We start from the raw sequence: 18,072 nt of genomic DNA on the forward strand, positions 1-18,072 counted from the left end.
AAGTGGAACTTGTCGCGTGAAAAATTTAAGCTTGACATTCTGTCTCTACAAGGTAGTTCCGTTGCAATGTCGGTAGACTTAGGCAACATTAGTGAATGAAAAGTTTTGCTTTTCCTATTTCTCACCGACAGTTTCTTACATGAGGAAGGTATCGCATAGATTCTTTTCTGGTCGCGCAACGGTGCAACGGTGATAGATGGCTGCGTACCTTTCGCTTTCGGACCGCTTGGACGCTGTGGCATCCGTTGATTTAGAGTATTTTGTTGAAATGGCGTAGTAGGAGGTCGATAGAACCATTTTCTCCACTTTGTAGCATGCACGTGCGGTAGCATAATTTGAATTTAAATTGTTAAATTTAAATTTAGAGTACAGGCCATTCGGCAGCTCGTATATTCAGTGCCAAATTTTTGGCACACGTAAACCACCTGGCATTGTGCTCTCCGTGGTTGGGAATCGGCGTTTTAGGCGGATTGCAAATGGCGGCTAGTATTGTCCGCCGCTGGGATGACCGCGCGGTAGGAGGACGCAATAATTAATATTTATAACATACTACCTGAGGTTTTCCGAAACCTTTCCTGTGGGTATTACGGATTAAGCCGGCCGTTGCCAGTGCCATGGACGGTGCGTGAAAGTAATGAAAGTAATCTTTTATCATTTACACTGCCGACCTAGCGCCGAATGATCTGGTTAAACCGTAACGCCTTCATGAACGTAATTCAAATTGTTTAATAGCATAAGGAAAACTGCGCCATAATTTCTATTTCACCCTTTTTCTAATTAACTAATAATGGAAGGTGCGTAGCGTTGAATGTAAGAGTCTTCGAGGTTTATTGTTTTGAAGTGTTGATCATTCATTCTGTTTGGGTTCCGAAAGGCACTCGAACCACCAATCCAGTCGCTTTTGCTGCCTATCACTATCCTATCCTTCTTCGATAGCGTCTTTGTTCCATTCATAAACCTGTGTAAAGTTTAAGTTTTTATATTCAAACTACAAACGGACGGCTACGTAATAGAAAAGATATATTTTCGTCAGTATCCGTGTCGCCTCTAAAACACTGTTGACCTCTACGGTGGTCGGAACAGGATTGGCGAGCACTTGATGAAGTCTGCGTTCATTAGGAATGGTCCTCGTTACGGCCACCCTTCACGAAGTAATCAATCAACATAAACTGGCCGGTGATGATTGATGTTGTCCGCGAAATCGTTGTATACCGAGAAAAGGACGAACGACTCGGGACGCAGGCTCCCGAGAGTCAGAATCTTGGAGTGGATACCATACCCCCAGCTGCAACGCAATGGCGGTGAGGACAACCTATCCTGTTGGCTCCTTTAATTTAATAGTGTTGCTAATGTTTAACTAATAAAAAAACTAATACCATTTAAATAATATCAAGCCGCCACATGGCATGGCTAATTCATTCACTGCAAGGGTATGGATTTTTGGCCGAAACCGATTTCGATATCGGTAGCTAGCAAAAAATGTTTGCAAAACAATTTCTTTGAACTTGTCCCTTACGCATCATGGCCGCTGCGCTGTGCAAGTTCGCATTTTGTAACACGAATGTTGATTTTACTGCTTCAACGAATACCGGCAAGACCCATCCACGAAACGATGGTGAGGTGCTCTGATACTTTCAATGCCCGGGGAATGCTGGTTCAGGCGAACCGGCCACTGATCCTGGGGCTGATTTTGATTTCCGATCCGTAGTGTGGTTGGCAGTTTAATGGGCAAGGATTTGCCCAAATATCGTGCTGCTGAACAGGACAACGTCAACGGTGGTTTAGGCTCGGTCTTGTACCCAGCTTAGGACCTATATGCGCTTGTTCGTCGTTGTTGGTCGCGGATTTGAGAAGGATAAGGAATTCAGCTAGTCATGGGAATAGTAGCTAAAGAGATCCACCCGAATCTTTTGCATGCATTATCAAGGAAATGATATCATAACCTGCTAAGAAAAGGCGCATAAAATATTCTGTTTTCTCTAAAACAGAATTTTCCAACGCTGAGGTAAAAGCAAAACCATAGAGTTGTCTATTTTTCTGGTATTTTCTAGGGCCTATTAGGGTAGGAAGCAGAAAAGAAGGCAACAAATTAGTAGTATTGCTGTATGAATTGATAAGTCATTCATGTTTTCATTCCATCGTCGGATTTGACCTAACGCCTTTTTATAGTTTAATAGTTCTGTTCTGTTCTCTTGTTCGTGTTCTAAAACAAAGCTATATTAGCTTTTATGAGAGTCTACAGTCTAGCCATACTTTGTGCTACAATCCGTTCCAATACTTTTTCATTATTTACTTCGGAGAAAATTAACCATACAAAACTAATACTGTAGCGATTGTTAGACCCGGGCACTCCGGTATCAGTTGAATGCTTATGTTGCGTTTATGTACTCAGTTACGAGTCTCCTACTTTGAGAACGATACGCACAGACATAGTTCGCACGCGGTTCCACACGTTGCTCGACCCGGTGTAATACGCCTGTGGCACTTGGTGACGATTTTTTCACACACCTCTTTGTGTTATCGCGCAAGGTGTCGTACCACCGTGGAACCCATGGCATGGGATCGTATTGTGATGATTATCATCCAAGGGTAGAGGAAACTTGCTGCGTTTATCATACATCTGGTGCAAGGGCCATCGTACCTCCGGGGTGTCGGAAGACGTGAGGCCGTGTTTATGGTAGGAGATTTCCGCACCGACAGATGTTTCGCACGACGTTGATTGCCATCAGATACATGGTACAACGGCATTGTGGTAGTGTTATACCGTTGTTTGCTACCCACACCGGAGTGGTTCGAATTAGGAGAAACAAAACTACGGCTGGGTTCGCTGGCACGGCTCATGTGACAGGCAATATCGTCGTCAACGCACATCAACGTGTGATTTACCCAAGGAACGAAATAAACCCTAGGGCTAACACACTAAAACCAAAATTATACGATACGTATGCCTTACCACAAACAGGTGGAGGATGGAATAACGCGAATCATGTACGTACGTTGCCAGCTATTAGTTGACCAAGTGGTTGCGGGTTAGATAACAAAAGCAACAATAATTGAAGCGAAGTAAAACTGTTATGTTTATTGTTGGTATCTGGCGCCAGCTATTGACTATAATCCTTCTGAGCATCTGTCTCAAGCCTGTTTTTGACGGTCAGGACTAAACCTAAACTTGTTTTTTCCTTATCCTTATTCTCTATGCTGTCTAGTCGACAGAAATCAAGTGTTGGAATACTAAGCCAGTTTTTGCTGCCACTGACTTGATGGTCCAGGCAGCGAGCCGCTGTACGGCAGGATCATAAATTGTACTAACATAGTTTACACATTTTCTCGATTGTCTCCTTTCTAGGAAGTACAGTTTTTGAGCCGCTGCCAAAAAGTTTCCCGAACTTTAAAGAGGCGCGATGCATGTCGGAAGATAAAAACCAATTCACTTTGGCCAACAACCTTGCGACCGCTACGCTACCTCCAACGCATAAATCGTTTTTAAGACGCGAGAAAACTTTGAAAAGGCTACCACCGGACGTCGATAAATTGTTACAATCTTACGTTTCTGCGAACTACGAAAATGAAAAGTACCGGCTCACGCGTTGTGTTCTCACGGCGTAAGAAGAAAGATTTCATTTTCGCTGGAAAGAAATAAAAAGAACGCCAATAAAAACCACATACGCGTTTGCTGTCACCCGTTAGCTCATCGGTTTATCGTTCCTAACCTTCGGCAAAATTTATAGTCTAAAAGGAAAACCGAAAGAGCCTCAGCCTTGTCTTTTGAGTACGGTGGTAGTATCGTCGATGGTAGCAGTTACCGACGTACCACCGACCTAGAACGCTGTGCAGTGAACCTTAATGCATGGCTGTGGTCGTACAGTGTTGAAGCTAAGTAGCTGTACTTGATAGCGCAGCCATATAGATAATTCAATTTCTTAGTTTTCCGTCGTCACTTGTCGTTCCAAAACACAAACAGCGAACGAACCTGGAATGCACCGGTATAGAACGGAGTGGCTTCTGAGGAATTGAAGTTTCTAAATTGTTCGCTTTATTTTTAGTTTAAACAAAGAGGCCAATAGATGTGTGCGTACACAGACTGGGTTTTTTACATATGGATTTTAAAAACAAAGAATTAAAGATAAGACCACATCCATAACTACTGCACCGAAAATCAAGTCAACGTTACTCCGACGGATGCCAACCGGTATCTCGGTCGCATTTGTTGGTCAGATGATTGATTTTCCCACCGAGGATTGATGGCCCAAAGCGTGTAGCGATAGGCTAATGAACATAAAAGTCTGTTCTGCCCGGCCCGGCTTCGATGATGCTTGTGGTTTCATGCGGTCAATAAATCATGTTCGGCCATCATTGTTTGGATATTTTAGTGCATCTGCTTCGTACATGATCTCGCTAGCATATGTTTTATGATAACAAGACATGAATGAGCTTTGCTGGTCGACTTGAGCCTAACTCCTAACAAAGGCATTATAGTTACATACAAAGGTTGACATGTAAGTGTTTATCTAAGTCTTTTGGGCATTGTTGTATGAACAAAAAATTTGCAAGTTTAGAAATAATGGCACATGGTTCTGAAATTACTCCAAAACCTTTCGTTAAAGTTTCTTCTACCGTGGATTAAATAATTATTTTAATAAGTAAATCGGAAAAGTCATTGAAATTGCGGCGGTGCTTACGTGAGATGAACCGTGAACGGTGGATGTAAAAGTTTTCTTTCTTTCAAGCCACTGAGATGTTTCTTTAGCGGTACAACTCTGGTTAAAGTGTGCGTGATCGTGATATTGCAAATAGTAACGCTTCACTTCTGTCTTTTGATCGATTGATTTTAATGCACCGCGTATCGTGTAGCCAATTGAATAATGTGAATGTTGCGCCGACGTACACATTTCCGATTTCAGTCGTTTCGTTTCCGATAAAAGTGGATCAAAAGATAGAAAAATATGTTCTTTCCTCTGACTTCATCCATCTCGTGAAAACAACGTGGCACCACCTTGGTCTATCCAATGTGCGAAGCCTTCCGAATGTCGAATAGAAAGAAATATGTAGCGTAGACGTTCGCATAAAGCCATCAATCGTTAGCGTGTAGCATAAGTCGATTCTCATTTTTCTCAGTACTCGGTGCTAGATGCGTTCCGTGGATTCACTGTCCCGTACGCTTAAAGTTCCAAAAATATACTTCTAGGCACATTGACCGTATCTTGTTTTACGTCGCTGTTTCAAAAAGCAGAGAGATATCCCTGCTGCCATGGGAGTTTATGATGCTCACCGTTCGTTAGGATGTTGGGAAAACATAGGATGAATTTATCGTGCCACAGGTTTCACTTTGGTAATTGTCCAACGAATTGATAGGTATTGCACGAATAATGTTAATGTATGAGGTTAGCAAAACACGTTTTACCTGTTAATGTGCACGGTAGTCCACATTCTAGAAATCATTTCCACTCACAGATAAATTAAAATCTGACACTTTCTGATGGTGTGGCTCTCACTGGCGTTCGAAATTTTGGAACCCGCTAGCACAGAGCCTCGCTAGAACTGCAGCCCCGTTAGGGTGCAATAAATTTTGCGCCAATATCACCTGCCATAGGTTATTAAATATTGATCAGAAAATAGTGGACACCGTGGTTCTCACGTCCGAGCAAATCAAAGTTGGTCCCGAATCAATTTCACGTTACCGAACGTTAGATTACCGGCCCTGGTACGTAAATTCCCGTAAGTAATTCCGATAAACAATTTAGCAATACCGTGGCATACCATGCGCCTCCATGGTTCAGTTGGATTACGATTGAAATATGTCCCGCTGCATCGCCAGTACTATTGTGCGGTTCCTAAATCGACCACTCGGCGGTACACACAATTTATGTAGTTATAAAAGTTAAAAGTTATTGATATAAAAATCTACATTCAAATACCGGAATCTGAATATCTTTATTATGAACTACTAGGCGTCTCCATCAACGTGCGTGATGTTGAAACTGATGCATAAGTATGATTGCCTAAACTAGGTCAAATCGTTATGAGTAATGTACATTACTTTCTGTTAGTATGTTTTGTCGTGGAAGTCGAAATACGCGATCCACACTATGCCATTAGCATGCTGTGTCACCCAGAACACAGGAAAACCCAGAATGAAGGTTTCTTAGAATTATTTGATTCGTAGCTCGGCACCACAGCAAAAACAGTATACTAAATCTTGGCCACTCCTTGCCAAACCACTGTCTTCCAGTCAGATCTGGCAGCGTGCCATGCCTTACTGAGGCGACTGTTTGGAGCACGAGGTTCGTGGAATTATAAGCTCTTCTACTGACATTCCGTCCGCCACGAGGCTCGATAGGTTGCGTTATCCAGAGAACTGGACAACCGAACTGGGTGCTGCGTGTTTTGATCATGGAGCCAAACACTTGACTGAGTGTAATTGAATTCTACCATCCGACCACGTAGATCTTATCCTAATTATATTACCAAACTTTTAGATAGGTGCTCAGTAGCAACAAGGAATGGTAACGGTGCTCGAAATGGTGAAATATTGTTTTCTTTGTCTGTTAGTAAGTCATCAATATACCAGCCATGAACAGACCTGGTTCATCTTCCAAATCGAAGAGTACATCAAAAGAAACTTATAGCGAAAGAAGGAGGGAAAGGGAACGTTCTTTCGTGCGGTTTTGACAACCTGTCAATAAAATGATAATAATAAGAAAAAATCCCTCGAGCTTTCGGCTGTGTTTCTGTTTTATTATTTACCATACCGAGAAAGATTAATTTAACGCATCTCGTGGGAAGAGAGCGACGTTTGTACGTGATGCTTCGATGACCCCGGGCACAATCCGGCGAACGCGCTGCAGGCTAGGATATGCGGCGAATCCTTTTCTCGTTAAAATGGGCTCGTAGACTGGCACCTCGTTCCCGGTCACAGGCGCGGCGGACCAGGCTGAAGGCCCCCGGCTGAAGCCACAGCAAATAAATCCGCTTACGTTTCCGGAGTGGTCGGTGAATGTGGTGCCGTTTGCTTCTTGCTTCGGCGAAAGAATCCATTTCAAATCTATCACAAGAACCTACGGCGGCGTGATCAGGCGTACCACACGCGGTATCAGCAACAACAGCACCGTCCCCAGAACCAGATGCCAGTCGTCAATGACGGCTGGCGTCCACGCGGAGGAGCAGATTTCGTTTTCGATTTTATCACAGTTCAAAAAGTGGCGGTCCGTTGACAGTAGGCGGGCGATGCGCCGTAGGAACAGGGCCGAGTCCGGCTTACACTTGTACCGGGCGCTGTTGTACACGCAGTTTTCGTACGCATACCGGGCGCTTTGGAGTAGAAGAAAAAAGGGCTTAGTGGGAAGTAACGCTAACAAGCGACATTAAAGCATTAAAGTATATGAGCGTTGCCATCGATGGGCATTAAGAGCCTATCTTTTGGCCGATAGAAAAAAGAAACAGATTCTAAGCAGGCGCTTAAGATGTGGACAAAGAACTTTCGACGGATCCGTTACTCACCAACAGAAGTGCATGTACTGTAGGTTGAACGACTGTTGCGTGGTTTTGGTGACTTCCTCCTTCAGGATGGTGACAAAGTTTTTCGAGCAATCATCGAGATCGTGGTGCACGTGCCGGAAGCACCCTTTATGCCAGAGAAACTCTGCAATGGGAAGCCCAGGAAGGTAAGCTCATTAAGGCGGCAGCTTCCTCATTCCCCCGCGTCAGCTTCCCCATTTACCCTGCTGGAAGGCTCGATCGCGGCACAGAAACTCGTACAGCCGCTTTGCGCCGTACACTTCGTTGTCGATGATCGTCCGCTCCTTGGTGTCCACACAAATGTCCAGATATCGCTGAACGCACTCCATGCCGCGGTTGAACAACCTACATCGTAAGGCAAGCGGAAACGGAGTGCTCCGTGTTAATGAGTGTCCCATTTTTGGGACGCCACAGGTTACGAAAGGGCGACGACGTACAGGCACCGGCTGCTGATTTGCTCGATAGTTTCGGGGATCTGCACACTGTACAGCAACTCCACCGCTATGTTGGGGGTCGAGTTGTGAAAACAGTTGTCGAGCATCTGCGCTATCTGTCCGCACACGGGCTCGGGGAAGGACTCCACGGCGGTGCCGGGCACTGCAAAGCACAAAACGAAACACCCGGGTTTATGGAGGAGGAGGGGGCCACAGAAAAGTTTGCTTCGCTGAACAAAGTAAAAGTTTTGTGGAAAAACTCGGGCAATTGTTGGTGTTGATGGCATTTTCATGGCAAAAGTGTTGGGCTGTGAAAAAAGGACTGCGTGTATTTGACGACGAAAAACATGGAAAATGCGTTGCTATCGTTCTTCTCAAACCTCATTAGCGGGTGGAAGTTAAAGGCGTTTCAGAAGCTCGATTCAATCATTTCACGTAGCTCGACTTCGCGTATTTTCTATTTATGAAAATACATGCTCCAGCTCCGGCACCGTAACGCGGAAGCTAAAAACTAAACGGCCTGATGATTGTGATAAGTTGTCAAATACTTAATATTAGTTAAAATGCCACATTAACTCGCGTCGGTCTAGTAAAAAGTCACCTTGCCACCTTGGCCTTCCACAGTAAATCGCGTCGACCTAGAAATATGCGCCGGCTCGGCTCTCTCTGGTGCCTATAAATCTGTCCTTAAAGTGTCCCGCTGGCTTCTTATTCTCCGTCCAAAGAGCTTGTTTCGCGGTTTTTTTTTTGTTTGGTTACGCTGTCTGCACTGCCAACACATGCATTGGCTGGTGATTAAATATCTTTCTACCAAGAGCGCTTTCCCCAAACTCGTTACTTCCGAACCAGTTGCGTCGGAGACTGGCGTTCTTCAAGAGCATTTTACTCGAGGGCCGGATCTGGTTCAAGCTGTGAGCTGTGACATATGCGTGCAGTAAACCTATGACTGGTTCCGCTTCGCCTATGGCAAACGCGGGGGGCACTTTTTGGAGAAGCGTTTTCTTCCGGGACTGCTTGCGGGCAATACTTTGGTAAGACTTTGGCACGCCCTCGTTTGGGACTTATTTTACTCGCTTGAATTGGCCGTTGTCAACGAAACGATGGACTGCGGTTCGAGCTTCAAAGTTCGCCATGTGAGACTTTTCTGTAACAGTATTAGGAAATCATGGAGCATGGTGCTGAGAAACAATCAGCCCTTACTAATATCATTCTGTTTTTATGAATCCTTTGGTCGAGAACCTATTCTCAGTTTTATCGTGAACGGCCAGCCATGAATATATCCCTTCCAACCCAGCCTTAGATGTCTGTAAGCATTTTAGCGCTACCCACTGGTAATCACTCATTTTACGGCGATGTAATAGAATTTGATACATTTGTTAACTATTCAGCGAGCCAACATTTTAAGGCCACCAAGTACGGTGACACTACTCTTCGTAACATTCATCGCAAAACTAGATCATTGTTATCGACGTAACAGACGTTGCCACTTGTCTGATCGTCCATTACTTACCACAAAGTGTCGGGGAAAAGAGTAACGAAAATAATGCTATCCACAGAGTTGCAATTCCAGGCATGACGTATTTAAACTGTTCACAAACTTTCGTTGGGATCAAATAGAACCTCGTTGAGCTAGTAGTAGAGGATTCTTATTTTTCTTTTTACGCAACTGAATCGTGTAATGGAATCAAAATAGAACATTCTCATTTTCACTTCAAACTTGCGCTTTTTAAAAGCCTCACTGCACGACAAAGTCAACGATACGCGTATTTCGCGAATACTTTCGTGAATAACTACAACTCCGCCCTGTTTGGAACTGAACTGTTCGGGTGCAAAGTAGCTAAAGGACTAAAGTTACTACTTCGAACACCATGATGGTTATGGGCTGCCATCGCGTGAACTTCGTGGACTCGAATTCATCCGAAAGACCCTGTGGTATCTCACGGAAGTTCCTCGTCCTTCGGGAAAACCAAGAGTCTGATACCGTTAATTTGTTAATCATTAGTGCTTTCGCATTACACATTTAGCAGAACAAGCCCTTTCCAATCGAGTACATTGTTATATTGATGCTTTTGCTACAATAAACATGATTCTTTCTCGTTAATTTTTTGCTTTAAGGATGAACTTCTTGATCCTAAGTAAACTTTTGTGTGGTAATAAATCGTTGCACTAGGAAAAGGTGAATTAGTTCAGCAGAATGCCAGGAAAAGGACATTTTTCGAAAAGAATATTTCAAAAATTTGAATAGATATCATTTGGCAGTAGCTACGCGCATGCTGACGGTGTTTTGACCTTCACAATCTTTTAAATCTGATTTTCCGGGAAGAATAGGCGAATTAACATTGGCTGGCGATCCATGCTTCCGGTGTCGACCAGTGGTCTTCGGTATTTCGATCACGTGCCGGTTCTGGCCGCTAGTTTGAATGAACCAAAATTCATTCGCGGCACGTGAATGCAAAATGTGCTATACGTAAAGCATAAGTTAACACTCGCACCGTCGGGATGCTGGAAGTTCTACTACCTCGCACCGGTGCGGGTTGCGTAGATGTTAAAAGGAGGTCGAAGTTTTTGTCCAGCTTTCGTCCCCTACCGGAGTGGAGAATGATAGATGAAAATTTTGGCGAAAATCGTGAGTTAATTAAAATTTACTGCTCGACAAGGTACGGCGGAAAATCGGACTGAATACATCCGTATAATATGGTTTAATTAAAACGTACCTGATTCCTATTCTAGCGGCAAGTAGCCACATTCCCAGTGCCCGTTGGAAGTAATCAATCATAACGGAAGCCTGCTTGAAAGCCGCTGAGAAATGGCAGGTGAAAATTGATCGTAAAAGCAACTTTTCTGAATAGCATGTTTTCCGCAACAACCTTTTAATTCGCAAAGTGTAACCATCGGCTTTATGTTTTCATCAAAACATGTATAAGATTTTCAACAGGCGAGATCTTACAGTTTTTCGGTTGTCAATCGTTTACATCGTTTACAAGAAAATTTGTTTGCTTTCCGTTGAAAATGTTCGTGGCGTTACACCTACTCCTGACGACGTTCTATTGCTTTGCAGCTAATAAGTTACACGTTCTACATTGCTTGTGGCTTTGTTAGATAACTTAGAGCTTTATAAAAAAAAGCAGAAGGGTAAGGCCAGAATGTACGATGCATCGTTTGGCAATTTAAATGCCGGTCGGACATCGTTGTAACTTAACTCCAGAACAAAGAAGTAATTATGGCATGTTACGACATGTTTGATATTAATCATTAATTAACAACTAATGCCATTATTATTAGGTTCCTCCTGCGAAAGAGTTATTTACTCAGATTTCATGCAAACGTTGGCATTTTTGAAACGATCTCATTGGCGGCACCAATTTACAAATGATTGGAAAACGCTTAATGCCTATTGTTGAGACTATCTATCAGCACTTCAAACTATTCTTCGACATATTCATTAATAGTGGAATGTTGCATGGTGGATCATACCGTCACCGTTGCTTACAGTACTTACATTTTGTAAAGTGTTTTCCTGCGTTACATCGTCGTCAAATTCCTGTGATCGACTGGCTTTTTTTTCTAAAAATTAAAGCCTGTTGGGAAAAATAGGTTACACGTATTGATGCTTTAAGGTTTGAACGACGAAAGGTTGCACAAATCAATCAACCTCCTAAACAAACAGCCAACCCCCAATGAAAACATTTGCTGGCGGGTATTTTTATACGACCAAACGTCGACCCTTTAATAGTGCTTTCTATCTTATTAAAATGCTTCCAACGTTGGCTTCAATGCCGTTGCAATGGTTCTTCACACTAGTGATGTATGAAATTTAATCTATAAATTCTCTAAGACCCTTGAAATTTAGACAATCACCTTACTCTGTTTTTATTACAGTAACGTTATGAAATCATGCCGTTGACAGTATACTACTTGTCTTATTACTTGTTAAACAAAATTTACACAGTTTTTGTGTTCATAAATATGAGTAAAGTTAAAATGGTGTATGTAGATGTGTGTAGTTTAGGAACTAAAAAAAGATGTCTGTGAAAGAAAATTATACAACTTTTCACAAAACGCTAAAAGAAGAATTCAATTAACAGCAAAAGAAGTTCATAAAAATTCTAATCATGAAAAAGGATCACATAAATAAAAAAAAAGTCGAAGCAAATCGGCACAACACGCTCCACAATGGATGCACCCGACACATGTCTCTGTCTGTAAGAAAGTGTTATGAAAAGAAGAAAATGAAACTATCTCGAAGCAGTTGGCAACAGCTGGGCTACTTATTACGAGTTCGTTTGTTATTTATACCAAATCTCCTGTCAGCGGAACTGGCTGTTATCGATAACGGCGGGTGGAAGCTGCAGCAGCCAGCAGAGCGTATTTAATTACAATCACATCATTCCCAGATCATCTCGTTTTCCTGGAAATCGCTGACTGCTAGTGTTTAAGGAAAAGGACGACGACTTGACGCACGACAAGCTCCTCAGTTTCGCCGTGGTAAGTATGACGGTAACTTTAGTTATTAATCGTGGCACCGAAACTTGCGGACGGCCCCCACCCGGCGGTAGATACGGTAACGAAAACTGTGTCACTTGCTGGTTGATAAGAAAGTGGTTCGAATTGGGAAAACATTTTGATGCTGATTGTAATAGACAGTCTGCATGTTTCGGCATGTTTTTGTTCATATTGATTGAATTTCTCATCAACGGTTTGTTCTTGATTGTTTAACATGCAGCAATGGTTTCATCCTTCTCTGAAAAATGATAATGACGGGGTGCTCTTAAAGAGCTCTATACATATGGTGCTATAGCTCTATACGAAACAATGGGTAGGCAGTATTTTGCTAGGAGCTGACGGGGCTAGAGTTCAATATTAATGGTACAGAAAACATAACAACACCACGTATGTGTGATGCTTTGCACAAAGCTACGCGTTTGGAAAACTCGTCATCAGTGCGGTATATTATCCGAGCTCTTGGGAATGATTAGCAATAGTGATTTGCTCACTACCATGAAATAGATCCTTGTATGAGGTATTAGTTCAAGTATTAGAACTTTGGTTGAGTATAAATTACCTAGTCGATGCATAGTGTAATAAATTTAGTTTGCCCACTTCAAACTTGACACTGTTTTATTAGTTCCCCACTAGCAGCTTCTCGAGAGTGGCTGGATCATACCCATCGCCTAAGGGTTCTCTAGTGTCAGTTCTGATGCATTCGTTCGTGTCCTGACGCACTAATGTTTGGAACATCTCTTTTACTGCAACTTTCCTGATGGATTAGAGCAGCACAGAAAAAAATACTTCTTCATACACCACACACGTAACCTTTCGCTGACTAGATACGCGAAAATAAATTACCTGTTCATTCTACCGCTGAATCCAGCGTAACCATAGTATTTAGAATATAGCGAGAAGACACTCAAATTCTCGAAAAACAGGACATACAATCTGTTGAAACCTTAAGTTTTGTTTATCGCAAGTTGAACGGTGCACTGTTCAATGGTTTAGATTTCATTCGGTTCTTTCTTCTCAATAGTTTGATGAATCCGTCATTGGTAAGTTGAGTCTACAGTTCAATTGATATTCTTCAATTATGAGCAACGTACCAAAAAAATTAACAGGTAGCAAAATAAAACGACTAAAAAGATTGCGTTCTACTCAAATTAGTAATCGATTGAATGACACGTTGATAAATCAAGGCGTTCGCATAGAAGAAGCCTGCTCCTGGCTGCATTCCGATTCACTGGCAATGAAGGTTACAGGAAAGACAACAATAAACAAAGCTTTAGTTTGATTGACGTTTGGAATTTTTTTCCCCATATTTAACGGAACCCTTCGTATTACTGTGACGTATCCTCTGAGCGTCTGTGGAAACCAGGGATCGGGAATAATTTTTGGCCTAACACAAGCGCATAAATTAAAAAAGTTTTATGAATAACCGACTTTTTGAGCGCTGTTTGAGAGGTAAGAGGTTTTTCTCACAAAAATGTTCTTGGATTGACCTTCCGAAACCAGCTAACTTTACTCATTGACATTTGACTAGCAAAAGAAGCCACCTAGCAGAGGATAATTTTATATGGTTTGAATGCTTTGTGTAGAAGACTAAACTTTTAGTCTTTGTAAGGACGCCTTTGCCAAGGAAAGGTGCACTTTGGCGGTGCCAAGGAAAATCGGCTGAGTTACGAAGACCGACCGGAACTCATCTTCATCGTGACATCGGGCAGCAATCGTGCCGAACAACGTGACCATTCGTATATTAGGATGCCGGATGCCACATGTTGGACAGTGGACCGGTTCATCAGAATACGCTGGGGCGTGCTGGCGCAAGGTGATAGATTCGAAATGTGCTTCCGTGCGTGAGTGAAAAAAGTTTTTGGCGAGGAACGGGCACCGTGATGGAGTCTATGGATAGCCGGCGAAGTGGTTGGACCGTGAACAATTTAATGGCCTGTGCGTGTGTGCGTGCTTTGCGTACTGTGGCACTTGAGAGCTGGGATGATTGATAACCACGTCTCGAGCCAAGTTTATTACATCTACAGTACATCTACAGCACTAATTGTTTAAAGCAAAGTAAAAAAGAACAACCGTCTCAAAATCGTTGCGAGTGCCGAAAGTGTTAGCTGAAGAACCATAACAGGGCTCAATTCGAAATTTAAACCCATTACAACATGAGCTGGAAATACGAAATATTGGCTTACCTTGTTTGTGTGCTGTGGGCAGGTAAGTAAACACTTTTGGCAATACGTTACCCTGATAATTTTGCTTTCGTCAAAATAGCAAGCTATAGAAAATTTCAAAAAAAATCATGTTCGGAAAGCAATTTTTAAAACTTCAACATTTGCCTAATCTTATTATTTAATTTTCATCACCTACACCTACATGGTCTGTTGCCCCAAAGCCCTCAGTATTAATGGGATAAGTGAAATTAATGTTGAGCCACACCACGCAGGGCAAGAACATTGATTAAATTCTTCCTAATGCTACGGTATTTTTAAACTTTCATCGTACGTGTGTAGAAACTTCCATTAATCCAATCCGAATCTTTCTCCGGTACGTATACTTCCGGCTTTCGAGCGCAGGTTTCTGCCTGTGTTGCTTTGGTAGGCACACGATGTTAATTAAGTGTATCAGCAATTTGGGGCATCCATTGCAGCCATTGTTTGATAAGTAAATATTTGTTTTTTCCTGTAAAGTTTTTCGCATGGCGAATACAGAACGAGAACCCGGTGAGGGTATTGCGCAAACATCAATACAACATTGCAACTTCTCTTCGGTTTTGATAGATTGAAGAAGACAGGAAACATGATTCTGAACGCTTCTTTGCCCTTGTGGCCGATCACACGAACACGAACATTTTAAATTTAAGTTTTTCATTACCAGACTTAGTCTGTTCTGACCTGCCAATTGTTCGGTACCAAAAATGGCTAACGAATTACATTCAAACTTTCTATCACAATTTCATCTCTATCTCAAAATAAAAACAAACTTTGCCCAGTCCATCACCCGCTTTCAAGGGCTGCCGTTCCGGAACCGGCATGTGGTCGAATCTCGCAGATGTTAGACAATTGTTTCAACAACTTCACACCAACGGTTGCGGTGGAGGCGCTCCACACGGTTAAGATTCCGGAATCGTTAGAGGAAATCAACAACCGCTGCTTGTAGGTACCACGGAGTTGGTTGATTGATGGAAACTAACGCTCTCGAATTCGACATTCTTCAACGCGATAGGCTATTTAACCGGGGCATGGAATGCGTTCAGCATTACCTGAAGGAATGCGTGAATGCACGTCAGCGTAAAATCATCGAGAACGAAGTCTACGGTGCCCAAAAGCTGTACGAGTTCCTGTGCTACGACCGCACATTCCAAAGTGGTAAGTGTCAAACACATATCTTTGAAGCATTCGAATTATCATTCCGAAGGTGTTCTGTCTTCCGGTTGTGGCGAACGTCCGGCTAGTAGTGTCAATTAAAACATTCTGTTCCGATTTTCAAACTTTCATCGACAGAGTTTTTGCGCCACAAGAGCTGCTTCCATCTCGTTCATCCGGAGTGGGACTTGTGCTCGAATCAGTTCGTTCGCGTGTTGAAAGACGAAATGGATCGCACCACCAGCCAGTCGATTGACGCACAGTACGTGCACTTTTGCTGGTAAGTTCGATCGAGGCACTAACCTGTACCGTCTGGCCAACTTGTGATCGCTTCGTCCTGTGACATTCGTTGCTCTTTTGCAGCGCAAGGTACGCGTATGAAACCTGCGTCTACAGCAGTGCACGGTTCATTTGCAGGCAGGACTCGGCCCTGTTTTTACGCAGGATCGCCAAAATACTGTCCATCGATCGGCACTTTTTGAACTGTGATAAAATCGAAAACGAGCTTTGTTCCGGCGCCCCGGGAATGAGCTGGTTATTGCGAGCTTCTGGGCAGTTCATCGGGGTGGCAGCTATCGCGGTGCTACGCTTACTTGGTTAGTGGACCGCTTTCAGGCAGCGACGGTGAATCGGGATACAGTTTGTAAACAATGCAGGGATTAACGATACTAATGGCTGTTAACTTTATTTTTGATGTTGATGCATGTATTGGTGAGATCTAGTGGAACAGATAAAACTCACTAGAAGGCAATAAACTTATTCGATTTGCAAACATATGCTGGACGTTGGTTTCGAATTCATGAAAGCAAGAAGTAAGTGCAACTTATATGAGAACTGTATTTGAAATCTGCCGTCAACAAAGCTCCTACGCTCATGCATTCTGATTGACGTATGTACAGGTGAGGCATGGTCTCATGGAAACCAAGAAGACGGTCAGACAGGGGTTATAGCCATCTTTGAACTTTGACACCAAAAACCTGGAGGCGAGTTGTGGTGTTTCCAGATGGTCTGTTTAGTAGCTTGACGATGGAGCCACCCATGAACCAATTGAAGGTACCGAACCGTGTTATTAGATGTCTCACTCTGTGAAGCGTGATTGTGTGGATTTGAATTCGCGCATTGCCGATGATGATGAATCAAACCGATGGTGAATAGTTAAAAAAAATTGCGGAAATAGTTTATTCAGTGCTCCGTTTGATGTCGTAGATGAGTCGGTTAAGGTGTCGGTCTCCGTTCGATTGAAATTGAAAGCTTTCTGTTAAACTGGTCTCAAAATCATATTAATGGAAAAGCTTTTACTACTTGTTTACATAAGTACTTAATTGTTTTTATCTAACCTTTCTAACCTTTAACTCTCCTGTTTACTGCTCCTCAAACACCTGAATCATTTTTCGCCGTTTCCCCTACAGCTGTTCCTTTGATGTCGTGTAAATGAAATGTGTGAAGAAACATTTCCCACAAATAAACAAAACTTGTACCACAGACGTAAAATGCTCCCCGAAAGCCCTACGTTGTTGCGTGACGGTCCGGAAATGTGTTTCCTTGCCGTTGCCTTTGACAAATTCATTGCCATTGCGTTGAATAGGGGATAGCGAGATTCACCTGCTGTTAGCGCGTACATTTCGATGAAAAAGAAGTTTCTTTTCTCGCTCACCAACCCGTGATACCGATTTCATTATAATCAAAGCTGTGCAGCAAACCGTAGAAGATGTCGTCTGCAAACAAGCGTTCTAAGTACTGCTCATTTACGGCGATGACGCACAATGGCATCCCATTGGCAGCCTTTTCCGGATCACGGCCTCTGCTGTGAGCTATGATGTGATGCCTTCTGGATAACGTAAGATTAAATATCGTTCAGGGGGCGTGAAGCAGCTCGCTAGTGTTTGATAGCAATCTTTACAAAACAATAATAAACTAATCTTTCTACAGCTTTGGCCGTTGGCAGAAGGGAAAGGACATTTCAGAAACAAAGATCGATTGTGAAAAGGTGTTTGGAATCATAATAATTTTATTGTCGCTTCGACCTAGGAAATGAAAGAAAAATTGTTTAAAATCTTACAACCCTCCGAGATAGGTTCATTAAAATCAGTAAAAAATAACTGTACAAAATTAAGTAGCGAAATGAAGGAACAACAAAACATGACTTTCATTGAGTGGGAAATATGTTTCCATCGTAATGCTAAGCAAGAAAGATAGCGGTTTTTGTTAAAAAATCCTGTCAAAAAGAATTAAAAGTTTTAAATATTTTAGGATTACCTTCGGTAATT

General features: G+C 42.6%; 2 protein-coding genes across 2 annotated transcripts; one reads left to right on the plus strand and one right to left on the minus strand.

The window, feature by feature from the left end:
• Positions 1-7,055: 7,055 nt before the first annotated feature.
• LOC128270095 (uncharacterized) lies at positions 7,056-13,117 on the minus strand. Its single transcript, XM_053007501.1, has 5 exons — positions 13,114-13,117; positions 7,953-8,112; positions 7,718-7,860; positions 7,498-7,639; positions 7,056-7,308 (listed from the first exon to the last, which is right to left on the minus strand). The coding sequence occupies exons 1-5, from the start codon at positions 13,115-13,117 to the stop codon at positions 7,056-7,058; spliced, it is 702 nt and encodes a 233-aa protein (XP_052863461.1).
• Positions 13,118-14,605: 1,488 nt separating this feature from the next.
• LOC128270096 (uncharacterized) lies at positions 14,606-16,406 on the plus strand. Its single transcript, XM_053007502.1, has 5 exons — positions 14,606-14,657; positions 15,433-15,595; positions 15,666-15,808; positions 15,944-16,085; positions 16,169-16,406. Exons 1-5 carry the CDS (start codon positions 14,606-14,608, stop codon positions 16,404-16,406), a joined length of 738 nt encoding a protein of 245 aa, XP_052863462.1.
• Positions 16,407-18,072: the final 1,666 nt, after the last annotated feature.

This window comes from Anopheles cruzii, chromosome 3, assembly GCF_943734635.1.
Source record: "Anopheles cruzii chromosome 3, idAnoCruzAS_RS32_06, whole genome shotgun sequence".
NCBI lineage: Eukaryota > Metazoa > Arthropoda > Insecta > Diptera > Culicidae > Anopheles > Anopheles cruzii.

Bases quoted from the DNA above. Each gene is read 5' to 3' on its own strand.
- LOC128270095 (XM_053007501.1), bottom strand. The intron at 7,640-7,717 runs GTAAATGGGGAA...TTCCCATTGCAG, and splicing joins CGATCGAGCCTTCCAGCAGG to AGTTTCTCTGGCATAAAGGG. The intron at 7,309-7,497 runs GTGAGTAACGGA...TCTACTCCAAAG, and splicing joins CAGTACATGCACTTCTGTTG to CGCCCGGTATGCGTACGAAA.
- LOC128270096 (XM_053007502.1), top strand. From the start codon at position 14,606: ATGAGCTGGAAATACGAAATATTGGCTTACCTTGTTTGTGTGCTGTGG. The intron at 14,658-15,432 runs GTAAGTAAACAC...AACTTTGCCCAG, and splicing joins TGTTTGTGTGCTGTGGGCAG to TCCATCACCCGCTTTCAAGG. The intron at 16,086-16,168 runs GTAAGTTCGATC...GCTCTTTTGCAG, and splicing joins CAGTACGTGCACTTTTGCTG to CGCAAGGTACGCGTATGAAA.